General features: G+C 34.9%; 1 protein-coding gene and 1 pseudogene across 1 annotated transcript; both read left to right on the forward strand.

The window, feature by feature from the left end:
• Positions 1–1,814: 1,814 nt before the first annotated feature.
• LOC133307616 (cytochrome P450 71D11-like) lies at positions 1,815–3,520 on the forward strand. Its single transcript, XM_061508159.1, has 2 exons — positions 1,815–2,717; positions 2,900–3,520. Exons 1-2 carry the CDS (start codon positions 1,815–1,817, stop codon positions 3,518–3,520), a joined length of 1,524 nt encoding a protein of 507 aa, XP_061364143.1.
• Positions 3,521–22,021: 18,501 nt separating this feature from the next.
• Positions 22,022–23,587, forward strand: LOC133307617 (hydroquinone glucosyltransferase-like; annotated as a pseudogene).
• Positions 23,588–24,247: the final 660 nt, after the last annotated feature.

Raw genomic sequence — 24,247 nt, forward strand, 5'->3', positions numbered from 1 at the left:
GTACTTAAGTATATTTTCATATTTGTTTTGGAGGATTGGTAAGATTTAAGAGAAAAAATGGTGGGTCAAAATATTGCCTGCAGCTTGTTACGGAAGCAACTAGATTATGAGCGAGTTTAAGCGTTAACTTAAACTTTTTTTACAAAAAAAATTTGGGAGCACCCGCCACTAAATGTGCGGACATAAACAAATTTTTCTGGGTCCGCCACTGGCCACACTTATATTATCTATGTTATGAGGTATTTCAGTTAGCTGTTTTATTGCAATTACATACGGGCGATGTTTTATTAATTGATTATTAAGCAAGTTGGTAATGTTAATGACATCATAATTGAAAAGAAAAAGTAATTTCGCATTTTAATTAAGCGCAACTTAATACGATATTATGATAACATTACCGGATGTATACGGGGTGTTACAACAAACATGCACGGCTAAAAGTTGCCAGAAAAGCTGATCGAAGAAATGAAAAAAAAAAAACAGATATAAAGAGAAAAGAAGATCGATGAATAGGGATGTTGGAAAACGAAAAATGCAAAAAAAAAAAATCAAATGAAACAGATCTGAAAGGAAAAAAAATAGCTCTGATGATAATAAAAAAAAAAAAAAATTCACAGATCGGGATCAGATCTGAAAGAAAGGAAACAAAGAGAAAAAAATAATGATTGCAGCGGAATCTCCATTCATGGAGGATAAAAATGCTCTGATACTATATTAGAAGGTAAAAGAGAGAAAAAGAAAAATATTAATTTCATTGATTGGTGGTCATTCATTTGTACAATATTTACGCTCTTATATAGAAGAGCATAACAGAAAAGAGAAAGATCTAAAATATCATTGAAATACTAAACTATCCTATCCTTAATATCTAATAGATGTAACTTGTAAGAAGACAATTTGTGATCAATGTCAATCCGGTTTAGGAAAACTAAAAATTGAGTTAAGTTCTTTTTGTCTCAATCAACAAGGAAAATTTCAAATGCTGCATATCCAGGTCATACAAATCGGTTGGTTGAGCATAGCTATTAATCATTTAATGGTTATTAATATTTTTTTGTGCTCCATACTTTCATCAGTAAATATATATAATGTGTAAAATAGTGAATGGATTATAGCTAATGCAACATCCTAGCGACATACTGTCATGGGCAGTGCTCACCGCATGAGGTTTTTCTTTGATTAATTAGAAATTCTCACTATCTATTGAAGAGATTTTTTTAAAAAATAAAATAAAAATTGATTTGATGGATTATATAAATATGGATCTGTTAAAACAGTAGATCTCTCGAAAATTACGTAATTTTGATTAAGACAGTGCAAACAAATTTTTGTCTTAAATAGTAAAAGGAAAAAAAAAATCTGTCTTTATTAACATGCAGACTTAATTTTCAAAGGATTGGGATTTCAAAGGAAAAAATAATCTGTCTTTATGTGGGCAAGTTTTATATTTTAATTTATTGTTATGAACGAAGTAAGCAATTCACGGCATGCTTCTATACAAGTTATGGAAATCTTTCCTTTTTTTGATAGTCTTTTAATTGAAACTTGTAATGCTTGCCGGGATACATACCATGAATAGACAAGAATCATATAGTAACATTATTTGCGTGCCGCGCTTTATGCATACCCTGAATCCACAGCATGTACCTTGATTGATTCCTACCATTTTAGTTTATTTTATTGTGGAAAACGAATTCGAGTACATTGCAGAAAAGTCAGAAAAAGAACGGCATAGTGAAAGAGAGTGTTCAAGAATGTGTATATAAACAGATAATATTAGGATATGACTAACAGAACTACTGTGTTTCTTTTCCATGGCCCTACTAATCCTTTACCTGTCAGCCCTTTTATCCTTTCTCCTCATAACCCATAGAGTACAAAAAACAGGAAGGAAACCCAAGAAAACTGACTCAAGTTATAACATACCCCCAGGGCCCAGAAAGCTACCTATTATTGGTAATATACACAATTTGGTAGGCTCACAACCCCATCGAAAATTAAGAGACTTGTCCAGAAAATATGGACCCTTGATGCATCTTCAATTTGGTGAGGTTTCTACTTTTGTCATTTCATCACCCGAGTGTGCTAGGGAGATGATGAAAACCCATGATATTAACTTTGCAACAAGGCCTCATATTCTAGCCACAGAAATATTGTCTCATAATTCCACAAATTTAGTTTTTGCTCCTTACGGTAATTATTGGAGACAGCTAAGAAAAATTTGCACGTTGAGGCTGTTGAGCTTAAAACGTGTGAACTCATTCCAACCAACTAGAGAAGAAGAGCTCTCCAATCTTGTCAAAAGGATTGCTTCAGAGAAAGGATCGCCCATCAACCTCACTCAAGCAGTACTTTCTTCAATATATACAATCGCTTCTAGGGCTGCATTTGGCAAGAAATGCAAAGACCAAGAAAAATTCATATCAGTGTCAAAAGAAATAATAAAGGTTGCGGGAGGTTTTGACATAGGAGATTTGTTTCCTTCTATTACGTGGCTGCAATTTATCACTGGTTTGAGGCCTAAGCTTGAGAGGTTGCAAAGAGAAAATGATCGGATAGTGGGAAACATCATCAATGAGCATGAAGAGGAAAAGTCAAAAGCCAAATGTGACCAAGTTAAAGCAGAGGAAGATCTGGTTCATGTTCTCATAAAATATGAGGATGGTAGCAACCAGGATTTTTTCTTAACTAAAAACAGTATCAAGGCCATAATCCAGGTAAGGATAATAACTTTTTCCTAATACTCTTATGAAGATAATCTTGCTCGCCGCTTTAGAATTTAGTTGAAAGGTTAAAACTTGACCTTGAATACCTTATATCTCACACATGAGATCATTGAAGTTGTGCAATCTCTGGACATCCTTCCATTAACTTAACCTTATTGATAATTACTTTTTAGGACATCATGGGTGCTGGGGGTGAGACATCAGCAACAACCGTAGATTGGGCAATGGCAGAAATGGTAAGGAACCCAAGAATAATGAAGAAAGCACAAGCTGAAGTGAGAGAGGCATTCAATAAGAAAGGAAGGGTTGAAGAAAATTGCATCAATGAACTCAAATATTTGAAATCAATTGTGAAAGAGACACTGAGATTACACCCACCAGGTGTTTTGCTGCCAAGAGAATGTGGTGAAGCATGTGAGATATATGGGTATCACATACCAGCCAAAAGTAAGGTCATATTGAATCTTTGGGCAATTGCAAGAGATACAAACTACTGGACTGAACTGGAGAGGTTTTATCCAGAGAGGTTTATTGGTAGCACTATTGACTACAAAGGAAGTAACTTTGAGTACCTTCCCTTTGGTGCTGGAAGAAGAATATGTCCAGGCAGCACATTTGGTTTGAGAAGGGTTGAGATGGCTCTTGCAATGTTGTTGTACCACTTTGATTGGAAGCTTCCCAATGGAATGAAATGTGAAGAATTGGACATGACTGAGGACTTTGGAATAACAGTTAGAAGAAAAGATGATCTAATCTTGCTTCCTTTTGCTTATGATCCTTTGCCTCTCACATGAGCTTCACAAGAAGAAACTTAAACCTTTGTTGGTGGTGCTTACAACATTTAGTGCCTACAAGCCACCAGTTATCAATTCAAATAATACTTTGTTAGGCCACGTTTATAATGACCTCAACTGGTAAATCTTAATTAGAGATTTAATTTAAGGATTTAAATATCATAATTAGATTCAGAACGTGATTTCGAATGTTTTGATTGTAATTATGACTAGGTCATGAACAGTGACTTTTGCCGGGTATTTTTCACTGTTGTGAAATTTATCAGTAGAACTCAAAAATGAAAAAATTTAATTTATGTCAAGCAAGTCATTTTAGGACTAAAAATATTATATTTATTATGTTATGTTTTGGGGTTTAAGTATAAGTGTAAGTAGTGTAAATTAAGTATAGGTAAAATAAAAAACAACCAACCAATTAAAAAGCTAGGTCAATTAAGTACACTCCTCATAAAATACGATCCATTTGCGTTTTTTTCTTCCTATTGGCGCTGCAGAAAACAGAGAAAAGAGGGAACTCCATAGAACTAAAAGCAAGCTTTGTAGATTTAGCCATTTTTATATATAGGTTCCTTCACAAAAAGGAAAGCTTTTGGTCTTGTGATAAAAGCTGAATCCTTAGATCATCTCTTAAGGCTCTTAATCCTTAGTTCTACCTCCATGAAACTTGCTGTCACTATTTATCAAAGGGTGTAAATGGTGAGTTCTAGCTAGTTGAATTGAAGCTTGGAGATTAATCTTTTGAAGAGTTAGAAAGCATCCAAGGTAAGAAAATCTATTTATAATGGGTGATTCCTTTGATTCAAACTTAGGTTTTCTTGTGTTTTGGGTTGACTAGGGATGCATGAAATTATGGATGTATGATATTTTTTATGTTTAGATATGTCTTGTGATGAGTTTCAAGTAAAACAAACCAAGTTAAAATGATAAGAACTTGAGAAAATCCATGGTTTCCTATCATACACGTTTCAGCCATGAAGAATGAAATTTTTGAGCAAGGGTATGCCTCAGCCATGTTGTGTCCAAAAGGGAAAATAAGGTGTTTAATTAATGAAAGGCTATGTTGCACAATTTGTACACTAAGTTAAGTTGATTGAAAAATGAGTGCCAAAATTCTGAAAATTTTGGATATGTACCTCTGACTTTGGAGGGTGATATCTCCCTCATCCCTAAGTCAAATGAGACTCGTGATACCTTATTTTAAAGCTTGAGATGTCATCTATATTTCCCTAAAATTTAAGAGGATTGTGTGTTGTGATTTGTCTCCAAAGTGAATTTGAGTCCAGACTGCCCCAACTCGCATAGTGTAGGGGCGATTCCAAAGGTCCAACTTCAAAAATTCATATCTCTCTCATTAATTACTCAAATTAAGCTTATAATACCTCAAATTAAAGCCTTAGGTATCTACTACAATATATTAAAATCTGCGAGAAATCAGACTTGTGAAGCTCTCACAGCAATGAAATCTGTGAGGGAGGTTGGGATTCCCTGCACTGCTAAAAATTAGCTTTGTGAGTTGAAATTCTCAAAATCATAACTTGAGCTATATAGCTCTGATTAAGTTGTACGATACCTTGTTGAAAAACTTAGGAAGTCAAAAAAATCATACTAAAATATTGGAATTTATCGATATACAGTTAATCCCTAGCTTCAGTTTGAATGAAGGTAACTCAAGTGGGAAAAATATGAAAACACTAATTTAAGCCTTATGGGTGATGGGAACCACTTGAGTATATTAGATAAGTGTTGTAAAAGGTATTTTAGAAGCTTAGTTGGGTCATTCTAAAAGCCTATGTAACGTAAGCAACCTTAAATGATCTAACAAATGAGTTTAAGAAATTACGGTCTTGACTTGTAAATTGGCATACATGAAAAGAAATGAAAGTAAAAAATAAAATGTATGTCTTGTAATTACATGGTATTGTAGCATTTTATTGAGTTTCGTTTTGGATTCTTTCTCTAGGTGTGCCTAGGGACTGAGCGTTTGTGGATTCCTTTGGAACTAAATAGGTAACTTGTGTTACGAGTGAGCAAATTGGTAAAGCTTCAAAAGGTAAGCTCTATGTTTAAGGAGTCTTTTCCTACTTGAGTGCTCTACCATGGTTGGTGAACTATGGTTGGATTGTATGATTGTATTTGATGCTTTGTATAGATGCATTCATATACAACTATTTGATAACATGATATGATTTGTTCTGATGTGATTTCTGTATTGATCTTTGACCATTGATTTATTTGTGCACTGATGTCTGCTTAGGGTCCTTCCTTGGGAACACGTACGATGATTTCCGCTTGGGGTCCTCCCTTGGGAATGACAGCATACGCCTCTGATAAAATATATAGATATGTTTTGTTCTGTTATGATATCTGTTATATGATGTTATGTATATTTTGTATCTGACTTTCATGCAGGAGTGGGCCCAGGGGTATGGAGAATTCTCTATAAACCTGGAGCTTATGAAGATTTGTTATCTCATCCCTTTTTGTGACATCATTTCAGGTTCTCAGATTTCCGGTGAGCCCTCACGAGGCAAGGACACGACCTATGGTTAGAGGTGCTACGATGGACCAGTTTTTTGAGTAGCTGTAGGCTACTGTTATTTTTGAGTATATTCTTGTTATTTTGTATTCCATTCTTATTGGGTGGATCATGATGTCTTATCTGTTAATTGTATATGGCATGTATATGTTTTGTACATGTTTGCGCTTTGATGCATGTACAATTGTGTATTCAAGAAGATTTATATTATGATGTAGTATTCAGTTATATGCTTACATGTTGGATTTGCATGCTGTTAGACGTAGTGGCACATAGCCAAGTTATGCATGCGCCCATGTACGGGTATATAGTCCTATGTGGACATCTAGTATTTCTAAAATCATATATAGTATAAACTGTTTATCAGGAACCCTTGAGAGTGAGATTTGCAAATCCTCAGTTGTCCAATTTACAGAGGTTACGCTGCCCGATTTTTGTCTTCGTCCAATAAGAATTAAATTAGGAGAATTGTACAATGTGAGCTATTATGTGAAAAGGATTAAAGAAAAAAAAAAGTTAGCTCGTATTTTCGTAAGTTAAGTCTTCTGTTGTTTTTGTTTGTTTAGTATCATATGTGTGTTAATTGAACTGGCTCGAGACGGAAATGTTACAATGTTTGGCTTTAACAGAAATGAAAATGGGGTAACTTACCCATACATTAAGTTTTTTAAGTTCGATGTCACCTTCATTTCATGTAATTTTTTGTGATGTATATTTTCTTAACGGAGTTATAAAGACTATAATCGTGGGGAGAGTATCCTTCAGATCTCATTTTAACGTAATCATATTACATTAGAAGATCTTTCATGGTTAAGGTCTAGTGCTGCTTTATTCTCGCTAATTCGCCAATGTGGCTCTTCGAACCCCAAGATTGAACCTGCACGTGTAAGTTACTTTTGCTTTACAATTTTGTCCTTTCGTTACCGCAATCATATCCTAATTCAATTAATTGATCCATCCCCATATTTATTTTTTTAATCTTCTCGCTCTGATTTTATCTCACCTTCTTTGACGGCTCGCTCTAGCTTACAAAACGTATTTTGGACAACAACAACATTATGCAGGGTCTTATTCCTGTGTGTTACAGAATGCAAAGTGTGTATAATGCTGCTATCAGAGGTGAGTACGGTGCTACTGAAAAAATCCACTACTTGCGTAACAAAATAAAAATCCACTACTTGCGTAACAAACTAACAGAACTCAAAAAAGAATGTAAAATATATACTAATACTATTCGTCTCATACGAAATGGGTGTCACAGTCAATCTGGTATCTAGCATCCGCAAAGTCCTGATGGACAATTGGATTGTTCAAATAACAAATACCTATAGTGAAGGTAATCGTGTAGCGCATTGGATGGCCACCCATACAATGGTGCAGGACTGGATTTACATGTCTTTAATGTGGCAACTGTTGAGGAATTCAAGTGTGAATGATTGAGTGAGAAAAGTCTCACATTGGTTAAGAATGGACTAAGTGAGCACCATATAAGTGGAAGGACCCATGCACCTAATGCCTTGAGGTTTTGGGTTTGATTGAGGTGTTCCATGGTTGGCGGTCTCTTCCCGCCATAAGCTCCCCTTGCACGGCCGGGTGGATTGGCTTTTGGTGATCCGAGTATCTTGATGTGGAAAGCCAAATCCAAGTGTGAATGATTGAGTGAAAAAAGTTCAACATTGATTAAGAATGGACTAAGTGAGCAAAATAAGAAGATGATGGTGTATCCAAAAAAAGAAGATCTATTTAATTGTTGTGCCGATACAATATAATTAATTAATTCTTTCTAGAAAATAAATTAGTTTTTAACTGCAAAAGACGCAAGTGTTGGCTGATTAGTTATAATTAATTCATCGCAAAATTTGAATACTTAAATTTTTTTAATTTTTATACTACACATTACAAAAAGTGTGTTCGTTTCTTGGGCATTAAGTTTCTTTGCCGATTGTACATAAATTATCTCTTGTTACCCGAAATAATATTATTTTAGATTAGACGAAAACTTTTTTAATGAAAAAGATTAATATAATCCTAGAGGTATAGAATTATAAAAATATTTTTTTCCAATCTTGAAAATAACATGCTTTTTAGGTGAGTTTATCCAGAAAAAAGGGTTATTGGGTTAATTTTCCATTTTATTTATTTGTTTTCTAAAAGTTAAGTGCTCATGTTATTACTAATGATTCCTTCAAAGTGGAAGGTTGGTTGGGTTATTAGTAGACAAGCATAAGGCTTGAAGGATTGTATGAAGGAAGCGTGTGGTTTATGTGGTATTTGTGATAGAATATTGAGACACCTAAGAATATTGAAAAGGGAATAATACTATATTTCTTCAACACATCAAGCCTATTAATAGGCAATATAAAAAACTGAAAGTACAAATAAAGAGACTCATTACAAAGCTAATCAAGAGTCTCATAACACCCTCATAACACCACAATTAACTACTCATAATGTCATAACGTCAGCCATTATATCCCTAAAAAACATAACAATTTAACTTCATAACTCACATAAGAAAAACCAAAAGACAATTAACTCTTCAATATTGTAACTGACACAAGAAACTAAAAAGTCTTCAACATTCTCTCCCTTAAACTGATGTTTGCTAACAGTCAGTTTAAAGTATACATACACCTAATAATCTTCTTAACTTCACAAATGACTCCATCTTAAGAGCTTTAGTGAAAATATCAGCAATCTGGTCTTCACTTCTGCAGTAGATTAAATCAATAGCTCCATCATTACAAAGATCTCTTAAAAAATAAAACTTCACATCAATGTGCTTGCTTCTTCCATGTAGCACAGGATTCTTGGATAATCTAATTGCTGAATTATTATCACACATAATTTGAGTAGCTTTGAGTTGCTTGAATTGAAGCTCCTCAAGAATTCTCCTTAGCCAAATGGCTTGGCATGCACAAGCTGTAGCAGCAACAAATTCAGCTTCTGTGCTTGACAAAGTGACAATTGGTTGCTTCTTCGATGCCCAAGAAATAGCACCTGTACCAATCATAAAAACATAACCTGATGTGCTCTTCCTGTCATCTTGATCTCCTGCGTAATGACTGTCAGTAAATCCCACTAAATCAGATTTTACACCCTTCTTGTAAAATATCCCGAAATTTCTTGTTCCTTGCAAGTAGCGAAGGATTCTCTTGGCAGCCAACAAATGCATTTCTGTAGGATTCTCCATATACCTGCTAATTAAACTCACAGAATACATTATGTCTGGCCTTGTTGCAGTGAGATACATCAAACTTCCCATAATTTGTTTGTAGAAGGTGCTTTCAACCTTCTTTCCTCCATGATCTTTATGTAGCTTCAAGCCACATTCAACTGGAGTGTGCACATGATTACAATCCTTCATCTGAAACCTGTCTAGAATATCTTCCACATATTTATTTTGAGAAATAAAAATTCCATCACTTGATTGTGCTACACTTATGCTAAGAAAATAATGCATCATACCAAGATCAGTCATTTCAAACTCATTCATCATAGACTTTTTAAATTCTTCAAACATAACATCACAATTTCCAGTGAATATAAGATCATCTACATATAAGCAAACAATAAGCATTTTTCCTTCATCACCAATCTTAACAAAGAGTGTATGTTCATAAGGACACTATATAAAACCAGCCTTCAGAAAATAAGACTCAATGCGACTATACCAAGCTCGAGGGGCTTGTTTTAGTCCATAAAGTGCCTTTTTCAATTTGTAAACTTTATGCTCATTTCCAACCTTCTCATAACCAGGGGGTTGTTCAATAAATATTTGTTCCTCCAAGTACCCATGCAAGAATGTCGATTTGACATCTAACTGGTAAATAGGCCAAGAATTTTGCGCAGCCAATGCAACCACCAACCTGATTGTATCATGTCTTGCAACAGGAGAAAAAACTTCTGTATAATCAATCCCATATTGTTGCTTGTACCCCTTGACAACCAAGCGTGCTTTGTGCTTGTCAATTTCACCATTTTCCTTTAACTTTGTTTTGAACACCCACTTCACACCAATAGTTTTGTGTCCATTTGGAAGATCAGTTAACTCCCAAGTATCATTCCTCTCAATTGCATCAATTTCAGCATCCATTGCTCTTCGCCATTTTTCTTCTTTGACAGCACTCTCAAAAGTCACGGGATCACATTCTGAAAACAAAGCAAAGTAAGTAATTGGATCTTCAATTCTAGTTACCTCATAATCTTCCATCCAAGCAGGCCTTCTTCTAACACGACGAAGAGATTGAGTTCCTTCTTCGTTAACTCCAACTACTGTTGGTTAGGATTGACTAGCTGAAGAAGTTGCAATGGACGAATTTTCAGGCATACTAGATGCTGAAATTTGTTCTTGTTCAGAATCAATATCACAAAGAACTTAGGTAGGCTGCTGCATATTCCAATCCCAAGTGTTTTCTTCATCAAAAACAACATCCCTGCTAACCACAATTTTTTTTGTCAGTGGATTAAATAATTTATATGCTTTAGATGTATCACTTACACCTAGAAAGACACATTTTTCAGCCTTGTCATCAAGTTTTTTTCTTTTCTGATCCGGGACATGAGCATATGCAATGCATCCAAAAATTCTAAAGTGATCCACATTTGGTCTTCTCCCACTCCAAGCCTCTTCTGGCGTCATATTTCGAACTGCAAAGGTTGGACTTCTGTTCAAGACATGAATGCACCAGTTTACTGCTTCTGGCCAAAACGTCTTTGGAACTCTTCCTTTTGCCAACAAGCTTCTAACCATGTTGAGGATGGTTCTATTCTTCCTTTCTGATACACCATTTTTTTGTGGTGTATACGCAACTGTAAGCTCTTTTCGGATGCCATGTTCTTCACAAAAAGCTTCAAATTCTTTTGAGCAATATTCACCACCACGATCTGTGCGAAGTGTCTGAATCATCCTTCCTGTCTCATTCTCCACACGAGCTTTGAAATTTTTAAATGTAGAGAAAGCTTCTGACTTTTCCTGTAAAAAATAAACCCACGTTTTTCTAGAAAAATCATCAATGAAGGTAATTAAATATCTTTTACCTCCATCAGAAATTGGATTTATTGGACCACAAATGTATGAATGCACCAATTGCAAAATTCCCTTTGCTCTCCATGAGTTCCCTTTTGCAAATTCAGAACGATGTTGTTTGCTAACAACACATTCTTCACATACTAAGGAATGAGGAATTGTGATTTGAGGGAGGCTTGTCACCATATTTTTCTGTTGGAGCGTCTTCAACCCACCAAAGCTCAAATGGTCATAGCGAAAATGCCACAACCATGAAGGATATTTCATTTCAGCCATTAAACTAGATTGGATTCCTTCAATCTTTAATGGAAACAATATGTTTGAACTCATCTGAATAACAGCAATAGCACCTCTAACAGAATCATATATTTCACAAACACCATTTTTAATAGTGATCACATAACCCTTTTCTTGTAATTGGCCAGCACTCAATAAATTACTTTTCAAATCAGGAACATACAATACATTAGATATTGTTTCCACAAAACCATTCTTGGTTTTTATTTTAATGTCACCTTTTCCCATTACTTTCACAGTAGAATGATCACCAAAACTCACAGTAGATTGAAAATTTTTATTCAGATGAGAGAAAGAAGACTTACTACCACTCATGTGGTTGCTACAACCAGTATCCACATACCAAACATCTGGCTCAATTTTCTTTTCATCTTTAGCAACCATCGATAAGGTTTCACCTTCCTCTTTTTTTGCAAAGTTTGAACTTTCTCCTTTTTCTTTGCTATTTGGCAGCTTAGTATAACATTCAGATTGATGCAGCCAATGGGTGGGAATATATGCACCAAGATTGGTATCGTAAAGTGTCTGCCAACTATAGAAAGATTTCTGATAAGTGACTATGTCACAGTTTGAAGGGATAATTTGTGCATAAAGTTATTGAACGAATCCACTGGACAAGATTTATACTCAGAAAAAAGCGTGTAGTGATATGATCATGGTGTTCAAAGGTTAAAGAAACTTACATATTTAGATGACAATGTGTTTTTTCCTTTAAGATTTGGCTTTATTTGTTTGGGATTACTTTGACATATTAGGGGAGCATGTCATTCAAACTCGTAATGTAATTTAATATTTCATACTATTTTTGCTGGCAATTATTGTTAATTAAATTTTATTTGCAAGAAAATGGTCTATATGATATGGTGCATATCTGGCGGATATATTGATTCTGTATTAGGATATTATATATTTATGTTACTATTTCTGATTGGGCAATATTAATGATAAACAGTTGGGTGAAATTAACAACATGGCTTGTGATATTTATCTAGAAAAGAGAAAGTGGGGAGCGGCGAGGCTCTGATACCATGTAAAGAACCTTGGGATACACCACCCCAAAAGTTAGCTCAAAGGGTGGGAGTGCCAAGACCTAATAAATGCCACATTAGTTGCACATACAATCAATGTGGGACTATATATCTCAACAATCTAGAAAAACAGATGTATCGATTATTTTTATATTGAATTCTAACTTTCCTCTGAGGTGGATGAAGTTACAGAATAGAATATATGTTAATCTTACGCTCTATATCTTAACAAACTATAAAACTACCTTTATGTACATAAATACTATGTTATATATATAGTTATCTCGCACATTCAGGTGACCTTGTAAAAAATATGCTGGGATCAATGTTCTCTCCTTCATTGTTTCTCGGATTGTTCTTGAATATAAAAAATATGCAGGTGACCTTGCTATCAGGTTTATCTTCTAGCAGCATAAGGTGAGAAAAGTGGGAGAAAGATGACAAAGAAGAGCTAATTATCATAAAGGTTGTTTACATTATTTCACCCTGGTTTTATTTTTTATTTTATCAAAAAAGTAGTCCTACAGCTCTACCAACTGAAATGGATATAGTTTGTGGAAAAGTGATTTTTTTCACGGATATATTTTCCGTTGAAATTTTTGACGGAATTTATTATTTTAATATTATGTCATGACTTTATTTATTGACGGAAAAGTAAGGCTTCCAACGGAATACATTCCGTCGAATTTTTCAATGGAAAAATATTCCGTTGCAAATTTCAACGGAAAAAAGAATTTCGTTGCCTTTCAACGAAGGATTATCCAACAGAAGAATTTCGTTGAAAATTCTGTGGAAAAGTGATTTTTCAACAGAATTTTCATAATTTGCAACGGAAAAGTTCCGTTGAAAATATTAATATTTCTAGTAGTGAGAATTATAAAAATATTTTTTTCCAATCTTGAAAATAACATGCTTTTGAGGTTATAGAAGTTCACAAAATAACTTGTAGTGTCTAAGGCTATTATTAACATGATTTTTCTCAAAATAATTCATTTATCAAATAGCACTTAATCAGTCATTTCAAAAAAACAAGAAGACAACATTTCTCATTTTACTTTGGACTTTCCATAGCAAATTCATTTTCTTCATTTCTTCCTGCAAGGGCATTCCCAAAAAGGGGTGAGAATACTATCTCAACAAACTAAACAACCCTTTGGGCATATCATATAATTAGCACGGCCACAACAGCCCCTATAATCAATAAGATAAGTTGCACATTTTAATTTCATAGTTGCTGTGACTGGGCAAATGCATTGGTAGTTAAATAATAAAGTGTACCGGAGTATGAGATCGTTCTCACGAGGATTGGTTTTTCAAGCACTAGTTCACTAGTTGCGGTTTAGTTGGACAACCAAGATTGAGATGAAGATGATTTAATACAGAGTCAATCAAGATCATGTAAATTCAGAATTAAAGAAAGCAATTAAAGAGATTTGTTCTTTTGACAATTAAGAATACACATAGTTAGGGTTCGATTTCCCTCATTATCCTCTTTATGTTAGAGTAAAACTATTTAAGAAACTGCTCTTAATATAACGATATCAATTCTCTCCAAGTTAATTAAGCCTCAATTCCTTATTACCCTAATCATAATTGATGGTAACATTACCAGATGCATACATGGTGTTACAGTGCCCATGGAAGGACACTTCATACACACAGCCTAAATCCATTATTGTGTGAGCATTATCACACTAGCCTAATTAGAGCATTCACTCTATTGATACTTACACGAACCACCCTAAGTCTATATATTGATGTTAACCTGAGAACACATTATAAATAGGAAAAAATTATTCTCATGCTACATGAGATAAATTTTTTCTCTTACATACCATTCGATAACTGTGCTATCTTTTTTTTTTATTTTTTTCTATTTTTTCAGGTCGTGGGGCCCACAAATTTGTGTCTATGACATTAGATAATTTATTTCCTTTAACATGAGAATAATAAAACTAAACTAAATATTTCAAAATAAGCAGAAAATTGCTGCCTTATGGTTAAAAATTAGGAACCGAATAATTAGAATAGGAAAAAGAAATGATGACCACCTCAACTGTTTGAATCGTGATTGGTTCACATAACTTGGGTTGAGTTTAATTCCAGCCAGTTTATGTTTGATAATTTTTGAAGATGGATCACAGAAGTTGAAAAATCCTTGTTTGATTATGCTTTTTTTTTTCTCAAAATTATTTTGTAAAATAACTATTGAAATAGTATTTTCTGTACTTTTTTATTTTTAAAGTTAAAAATTAAAACACAAAACAAAAATAAATTATATATATTCTTTAAATTTGATTCTAAAAGTTAAAAATATTTATAATTTTTAAAATTACTTTTACAAAATAGGACTTATCAAACAATTTTTTTATTTTCTCTAGCTAAAAATGAAAATATTATTTTAAAAACAGAATTCAAACCTCCCCATCTTGACTTTTCTAATCCGGCTTACGTTCCCACAACTATGATCGGAATATTGAAAGTGTAACACGCCGTTCTAGAATCGTTTTGTTAACATTATGTATGACATTAGGCGCAGTTACAATAACAACAATTGAATTAAAGTACGGATAAACTTTTTCTTTTTTATTTATAAACGTTTATATTGAAAATCAATTCCATAAATAAGACAATTCCCATAAATGTGATCATAACTTAAAACTATGTGTGGAACACCTAATGTAATTTTATCTAGACCATACGTTACTACCATAGTGTGCCAAGTAGTCCTCTTAGACCAACAATGCTTAAACACTCATTTTTATCGTTATTCAACACTAAAAACCTCCATTTTTTTTACTTAAGGAATTTTAAACTAATTATATGGTCTTCATTTTCCAATATATTATAGATTTCTTCGTTAGCTACGCGTGGGTTCAAACTGCGCTCAAATTGGAGCACCGTAGCTCAAGTTATGAATTTATGAAGAAGATGTGCTGAATAGCGCCAACTTACTGACTTTTTGTGCATCTTACGGCACCGACAGCGCCAACCCACTATTTGATGGCGCCAATAGCACCTTTTTGGCGCCAAAAGCGCCACGGTTTTGGAGATTTCACTATCCGTTGGTATTTTACCCATAACTTGAGTTATACTTATTCGTTTGACGCAATCTTGGTCTCGTTGGAAAGCTAAGAAAAAGATCTATAACTTCCATTCAGACACAAAGGTCCAATTCTATAATATAGGATATGAAAAATGGACAACAAGTCATAATATCCTTATATTTACATTAATTCTCAACCCGAAAAGTTTTCTTTCACCTAATAGACATAATAAAACAATTTCAAAACATGATTCTTGCCATTTCAAGGCTCACATGATATCCAAAGAGGCTCAATTACATCAACGTGCTTCAAAATATTACATAAGACTTAGAAATAACAAGTGATCAAAGTCTCACCAAGGCTATACAACATCAATGATCAACTTCTAAGTCCTATTTGCATTCATCTATCACTAATGCATCAAAATATCTCAAATATCATTTATCATATGCAAGCTTCTCGGGCCCTTTGCCTTGCCCAGTATCATCTCTGCTAACATCTGAAATAGCAGTCCCCAAACGAGGTGAGATAAAACTCAATAAACCCAGGGTTCTTGGAGAATTGCTCCAATCCTAGAGTTCACTTCCTGCATGAAGGGTTAGTATACACATGACATGAACTATATCATATATCCAGAGGCAATAACAGTAATGATTGAACTACAGCATACTCATGCATTCAAATGGCCAAAGAATTAAAGAATCAAATTATCACACAAGCTTCAATTGCATCTTAGTCCTTTCCACTAAGCATACAACCTTGCCCCTAGTGCTTGTCCATTGGCCCTTTCTCCAATGGCACAACAATACTATATGAATGCAAACATACCATAATACTAGCATTACCACTCAATCATCCATTCATTAACCATTACTTCCATAAAAGCAATGGTGGAACAACAAGAGGGATTAACCTCCAAGATCCAGAGGTTTACCTCTTGATGATTCCCCTCCTTTTGCAAGCTTTCTTCTAGCTCACTTATCAACACTAACCTTTCTTAATATGTCTACTTGGCAATTCCTTCCAATCACCAATACACCCTATTCAAGAGTGTGAAATCAATCAACATACATTCATGAATACCTTTATATTCATCAACAACATAGAAAATCCATGCTCCATCAACAAGCTTATGAACTTACCAAACAACTAACCTAATTAAGCTCCTTGGATTCCACCAATGCTTGATCACTCAATGTTGTCCATTTGCCTCAATCCTAGCAATAACATAGACACCATCAATCAAGGCTCAACAATGCAAGAAAATCCACACTTTCAAGCATAATTTTCCAAGATTATTGAAACTAACTCAAATCACAAATTAACTTCACTTTTACCGTTTATTTACCATTCCTAACAACTTTTACAAATGAATTTAACTTCAATCTCTCTCTCTAACATACCCCACTATTCATGCATTTTCTTAAAACAAAACCCTAACATGCACCTCATTCAAATTAACCAAAATGGATGGAAAACTTACCACAATCCAACCACAAAGGTTCAAGGAAGGGTAACCAAGCAACAAAGAGGCAATGCTTCACCTCTAGCTCCCCCAACTTCAAGATTCTCGCCCCCTTCCACAAGGAATATCTCACTTCACAAAGGATCCCACTCAAAACTAAGTTATGGTTAAGAAAGAGGAGAAGATTTGAAGCAAGATTGGCTTTGAAATGAGTTGATTTAGATGAGAAATGAGAAAGTTAGGATTTTGGTTAGAATTGGTTTTCTCTCTTCCTCACTCACAGCATCCCACGAAGAAGAAGAAGAAAATGGAGTGGTTGCATTATGTTTTCATACTTAACTTAGTTAAGTTACTTCCACCGGGTAAAAACTTATCTATCTATTTAACTCTGTTTTCTTTCAAACTTTACCCAAAGATCTGAAATATTTTTCTAGAAATATTTTTACTTTTACTTTTATATTTTGGGTACTTTTTCCTACACCCATTTTTACCCCATAATTTTCACTAAGTGCACTTTTCACCTCAAAAGTGATCCTAATTAATTTAATTAGGCCTTTTACTTATTTTAACTCACTAATACATGCCAATTTACATAATTACATATAATTTGCTATTTAATTAGGCTAGGGATATTATAGAAAGCTCTCAGGTGGCATGATTTAAATAATGTTTGATGTCTTATCCGTTTCTCTACAAAAAACATTGTAGAATAACAATTAAAAGATAATTACAAACAATAAATCCAAAATAAAAATAAATGTTTATCTCATTAAGATTATGAATTTTGAGCTGTATACATTTAATAGTATCCGTAATTAATTTAATTTTTGATTGTGTTAACATTTATAGGAATTAATTGTAAATATTATTGATTGATAGGAGACATCAATTCTCTGAGTAGTTAATTTGATTTTGATTATGTTAGGAATTATAGGAATTAATTGTAAATAGAATTGATTGATAGGAGACATCAATTCTCTGATTTTAACTTTATTTTTTAGAGTGATTTGTGGGTTGATTGATGCCCAAAATTAGTGTATATAATTACCTCTGTACAAAGGAAGAGATATACAGATTCCATTGTTTAACATAGTATCAGATTTTTTCCTGGGAAATATACAGATTCCATTGTTTAATATACAAATTCCTAATTTTTTCGTCGACAATATGGAAAACATTGGATCTGCAACCCCTACCCCTATCACAAACTTCTCACCCCAGAATATAATCATCCAACAAGACAATTCATCCCTTCATGTGTCTGTCATTCTAGATGAATCGAATTATCCTTTATGGTCTCAACTTATGGATATGCGAAGAAATCGAAAGCTGATGATCCTGCATATGATGTGTGGATTACTGAAAACAAACGGGCGACTCTATGACCCCCACCCTTATACATCGTTTCATTCGACTCGAAATGGCCAAAGAAATCTGGGATGCCTTATCAAAAACCTTTTATGATGGCTCCGACTAGACTCGCCTATTTGAACTGAATAAAATATCGTTCTCCACCAAGCAACAAGGACGTCCTCTGTCCGTTTATTTTAATGAACTTGTGTCTATTTTTCAGGAATTCGATCACTGTTCCTCTTCTCGGGTTGACACTCTTAATGGTGTCCTTCAAATGCAGTCTTCCATGTCTTGCCTTCGCGTGCACATCTTTCTTAGTGGCCTCGACTCAGAATTTGATCAAGTACGTTGAGAGATCCTGCGTAAAGACCCCAAATTGGACCTTGAAAGTGCCTACGCATATGTTCGTTGAGAGTTTCAATAGAAACAAACCATGAGTACCACCAACTTTGTTCCTGAACATTCAGCCCTTCTCACTCCACCACCACGTCAAGGACCAACCTTTGCACCTTGTAGGCCTTGCAGGGACTCCTCTTCTGGAAAATCCAACACCTTCCTTTGCTGCTCTTACTGCGATAAATCTGGCCATTCTAAGCAACGATGCTATGAAGTGATTGGCTACCCTGAATGATGAGACTTCACGAAACATCCCCAAAGAAAGCTTCTTGTTAAGGCTATGCTTGCTTCCCTTGCCGAAGACGCACCTTCTCCTATTGCTAATGTTGCCTAATTAGGTATTATTGGTAAAACTCTTGCCCTTTCTGCAAATTCCAGGAACAATACTTGGATAATCGATACCGGTTCCTTAGATCATATGATTTTAGATTCGAGTAAATTGCATTCCTTATCCTCTTCTTCTCAATCTATCATACAAACTGCTAATGGTAGCACATCTGTTATTACTGGTGAAAGGTCTATTATCTTATCTGACCACATTAAACTTGATTCAGTTCTGATCGTTCTATCTTTTGATTACAATTTGTTGTCTGTTGGTCAACTTACCACTGCACTTAACTGCACTGTCACTTTCTGGCCTACATTTTGTGTTTTTCAGGACATTCCCACTCGGACGATTCTTGGTTATGATGTTAAACGTGGCAAGCTTTATTACTTCAAGATCACCAATGGTGGAATGAATAAGTTGGGCAAGGCATGTCACACTAGCAAAGAAGATAAAGCTCGAGCAACCATATGGCTTTGGCATAGGCGTTTAGGACATCTTTCCTTTAGTTATCTTAAGAAATTGCTACCACATTTGTTTTCAACTTTGAATTCATATGATTTCCATTGTAGTACTTGTGAATTGGCAAAAAGCCATCGTGTTCCTTATTTCCCAAGTAGTAATAAAAGTTATATTCCTTCTGAAGTTGTTCATTCGGATGTATGGGGCCCTGCTAAGGTCCCTTCTTTCTCTAAGGCATGTTATTATGTTACTTTTATTAGTGAATGCACCAGGTATCTTCTTTCTCAACTCCATTTAATTTACCTGAAACACATTCCTGCTGAAAATATCTTAGATCCTCCACGTATTAATATTAGGTGTTCCTTGAGACCTAACAAAGGTGTGCAAAAAAATCAATATGAACCAGACCCAAAAGCAAATGTTAAATATCCAATTAGTAGCTACGTATCAACTTATAAGCTATCTAAATCGCATGCTCTGACGGTTAATCAATTGTCTAGTGTATCTGTTCCTAACAATTTGCAGGAGGCCTTACATGATCCAAGGTGGAAGAAAGCAATGAATGAGGAAATGGAAGCATTACAAAAGAACTCAACATGGGAGCTAGTTCCCTTGCCAAATGGAAAGAAAACCATAGGGTGCAAATGGGTGTTCACAGTTAAACTAGAAGCGTATGGAAGCATTGATAGGTACAAAGCTAGACTGGTAGCAAAAGGATACACACAGAAATACGGAGTAGATTATCAAGACACTTTTGCCCCGGTTGCCAAACTTGATACTATTCAAATCCTTTTGTCTATTGCTGCAAACAGAGATTGGTGCCTAAAATAATTTGATGTTAAAAATGCCTTTCTAAAGGGAGATCTTGAAGAGGAGGTCTATATGGAGATACCACCAGGTGTCAAGAGGAGCTCCATGGGAAATAATGAAGTTTGCAAATTGAAGAAAGCTTTATATGGGCTTAAGCAATCACCTCGGGCCTGGTTTGGAAGATTTTCTCAAGCCATGAAGATCATACTCTCTTCATAAAGAACAAAGATGGAAAGGTAACAACATTGATTGTGTATGTTGATGACATGGTTTTGACTGGTGATGATCCATACGAAATGAAGTTATTACAGAAGTATCTAGCAACTGAATATGATATGAAAGATTTGGGACAACTCAAATACTTCTTAGGCATCGAGATTGCTCGATCTAAACAGGGAATCTTTCTTTCACAAAGAAAATATGTACTGGATCTTCTTGCTGATACAGGATTGCTTGCATGCAAAACAGTGGAAACACCTATAGAGATGAACCATACACTTGGTATCTTCCCTAATCAAGTCCTAACCGATATTGGCAGGTATCAAAGGTTAGTTGGTAGACTAATTTATTTATCGCACACTAGGCTAGATATAGCTTATGTCGTAAGTGTTGTGAGCCGCTTCATGCACTCTCCTAGTGTGGACCATATGAATGCTGTATATTGAATTCTTAGGTACCTAAAGGGTGCCCCCGACCGAGGTTTGTTGTTCTAAAAAAATAACACTTCCTGCATTGAGGGATATATAGATTCTGATTGGGCTGGAGATCAAACCACCAGGAAATCCACTTCTGGTTATTTCACCTTTGTGGAAGGCAACTTGGTGACTTGGAAAAGTAAAAAACAAAAAGTTGTAGCAAGGTCAAGTGCATAAGCTAAATTTTGAGGTATGGCTCATGGTGAGTGTGAATTATTGTGGATCAAAAGTCTCCTAAAAGATTTAGGAGTTTGTTATGACCATCCTATGAACCTGCTCTGTGATAACAAAGCTGCCATTGAAATTGCACACAACCCAGTTCAGCTTGATCGAACTAAACATCTGGAAGTAGACATACATTTCATCAAGGAGAAATTAGATAAAAAAAATTGCACACTTTCCTTTTGAAAAATATGAAGATCAACTTGCTGATATATTGACTAAAGTTGTGTCAGGGAAGGTGTTTCAAGATGCTATTGGCAAGTTGGGCATGATAGATATTTATGCTCTAACTTGAGAGGGAGTGTTGAGCTGTATACATTTAATAGTATTCGTAATTAATTTGATTTTGATTGTGTAGCAATTATAGAATTTAATTATAAATAGAATTGATTGATATGAGACATATATTCTCTGATTAATTAATTTGATTTTAATTGTGTTAGTAATTATAGAAATTAATTGTAAATAGAATTGATTCAATGGAGACATCAATTCTCTGATTTTAACTTTATTTTTTAGAGTGATTTGTGACATAATTAAAACCTAAAATTAGTATATATAATTACCTATATAGAAAGGAAGAAATATACTGATTTCATTGTTTAACAATGAAGAAATTGACTTTCACAGTACGTACACCAATATAAGCTGCATTTCAACCAAGAAACACCGGACACGTGCTAATTATCCACGATGTCATTAGAATGACACAAGTAAAATTGGAAATATAAATGCTAAAATGCTTACATTTGATCTTACATCAGATTATCTTTCTTCCACGGCAATACTTTTTACGTGGCCTCCTACAGATTATTCTATCTATATTATTAATCATCATGAGATCACCACCAAGGTTTACATTGATTTCATCATCTCTTTCAAAATCCCAACCTTATGTCAAAGACACACTAACCATACATACACTATTGCCTTATAAACTCCATCAATCTTTCCAAAACCATAACCTTTCACCTCTCATAGTCTCACAAGTGGTACTAATTCCCCTGGAGAAGCCAACCCACATAGTGATTGTTCCAAGTCCAGGGTTCAGTCATCTAGTTTCAGTTATTGAATTTGCCAAACGGCTCATCCAACTCTGCAATGGCTTGCACGTGACATGCCTCATTCCCACTCTCGAGTCTCCTTCTGAAGCTACCAAAGCCATCGCTCAAACTCTCCCTTCAAACATACACTGCACTTTTCTTCCCCCAATCCACAAAAATGACCTACCGCAAGAAACACTAACAGCAATCCATCTTCAACTCATTGTGACTCGCTCTCTACCATTCATCCGTGATGCATTGAAATCACTGAGTTCAAGCTCAAGGCTTGTTACTATGGTTGCTGATCGTTTTGTAAGTGATGCTCTTGTTTGTGCTAAAGAGCTCAACATGTTGTCCTACATATCATTCCCATCATCCGCAATGACACTGTCTTTCTGCTTGTATCTACCAAAGCTGGATCAGACGGTACCCAATACTCAGTTTAGTGACCTACCAGAACCTATTCAAATTCCTGGTTGTGTACCAATCCATGGTAGAGATCTACCACAACCTGTTCAGGATCGAACCAGCGAAGTCTATGAGTTTTTTCTTCAACGATGCAAACAACTCCATTTAGCTGATGGGATCTTTGTTAACAGTTTCAAAGATATTGAAGGAGGGCCTATAAGAGCATTGACAAATGAAGGAAGTGGCTACCCAAGTGTTTATCCTGTTGGACCCATTGTTCAAACTGGATCTGCTAATCTAACAAATGGGTCTGAATGTTTAATGTGGCTGAACAATCAGGTACCTAATTCTGTTCTGTATGTTAGCTTTGGAAGTGGAGGGACTCTTTCTCAAGAACAACTAAATGAGCTAGCATTTGGGTTGGAACTAAGTCGTCAGAAATTCTTGTGGGTAGTGAGAGCACCGAGTAAATCAGCCAATTCTGCTTACCTTAATTCTGAAAATGATGACCCTTTACAGTTCTTACCATCAGGGTTCATTGATAGGACCAAAGAACAAGGTTTTGTGGTTTTGCTCATGGTCACCTCAAGTTCAAGTTCTTAGTCACAATGCAACTGGTGGGTTCCTAACTCACTGTGGTCGGAACTCCACCCTTGAGAGTGTTATGAATGGTGTGCCTCTCATAGCATGGCCTCTGTTTGCTGAGCAGAGATTGAATGCAGTTACCTTAACTGATGGCCTGAAAGTGGCACTAAGAACTAAAGCTAACGAAAATGGTTTGGTAGAAAGAGAGGGAGTTGCGAAGGTCATAAGAAGACAAATCGAGGGAGAAGAAGGCAGAGAAATTGGCAGAAGAATGCTGCTATTGAAACTCTGCAAGAAGAAGGGTCTTCTACAAAGACTCTTGTTCAGTTAGGAGTCCATTTAATGGGCACTAAGGAGCAGGAATGAACTTAAATTATTGACCTTTTATCCACCTGTTTTTTTTTTTTTTTTTAGTAGTTCACCTCCTGTTTATTTTACTCCTTGTATGAATATATATTGGCGTTTAATATTTTTGCTTTGGTATAGAAAAAAACATTTTTCCCTATATATTGTTATCGTTTTACAAATGCAAAATGTGATTGTTTTTTATTTTACTTAAAGGGTTTTCATTCTATCATTTAACATGATCACAAAAAGTTTCCTACACACACAATATTTTGTGGGGCCCGCATGTTTTAAAAAAAAAACTCTGGCACGCAAAACGAATCTTATAACATTACACAATCACTTTTCCTACAACATAACTCTTATAAAATCCTTACTTAAAAGGTAATGGAACACAATGATGAAACTTGTAACGCCCCATCTTGATCACGAGTTGTTAACATGCAAAATGGTATATAAAGCGCTCATACTTGAACAAAATCAACATCGTGACTTAACTTTTTCCTTTTATTTCTCCTTACGTATTGCCATACATATATCTTTCTTGAATTCTTTTAAACTATACAGTCCCATATAAAAAGAAAAGATGGCTAAACAATCACACGAGATGGGGGAGTGAATTGGGTGTTACTTTATCTTCAAGAAACATGGTAAAACAAGACCATTTTGTTAGAACGTCAA

Source organism: Gastrolobium bilobum, unplaced genomic scaffold (assembly GCF_033153095.1).
Source record: "Gastrolobium bilobum isolate Gb01-03AN ecotype WA unplaced genomic scaffold, APGP_CSIRO_Gbil_v1 utg4632, whole genome shotgun sequence".
Lineage (NCBI taxonomy): Eukaryota > Viridiplantae > Streptophyta > Magnoliopsida > Fabales > Fabaceae > Gastrolobium > Gastrolobium bilobum.

Excerpts from the sequence above, each read along its gene's own strand:
- LOC133307616 (XM_061508159.1), top strand. The coding sequence starts at position 1,815 with ATGGCCCTACTAATCCTTTACCTGTCAGCCCTTTTATCCTTTCTCCTC. Across the intron at positions 2,718-2,899 it reads GTATCAAGGCCATAATCCAG|GACATCATGGGTGCTGGGGG; the intron begins GTAAGGATAATA and ends ATTACTTTTTAG.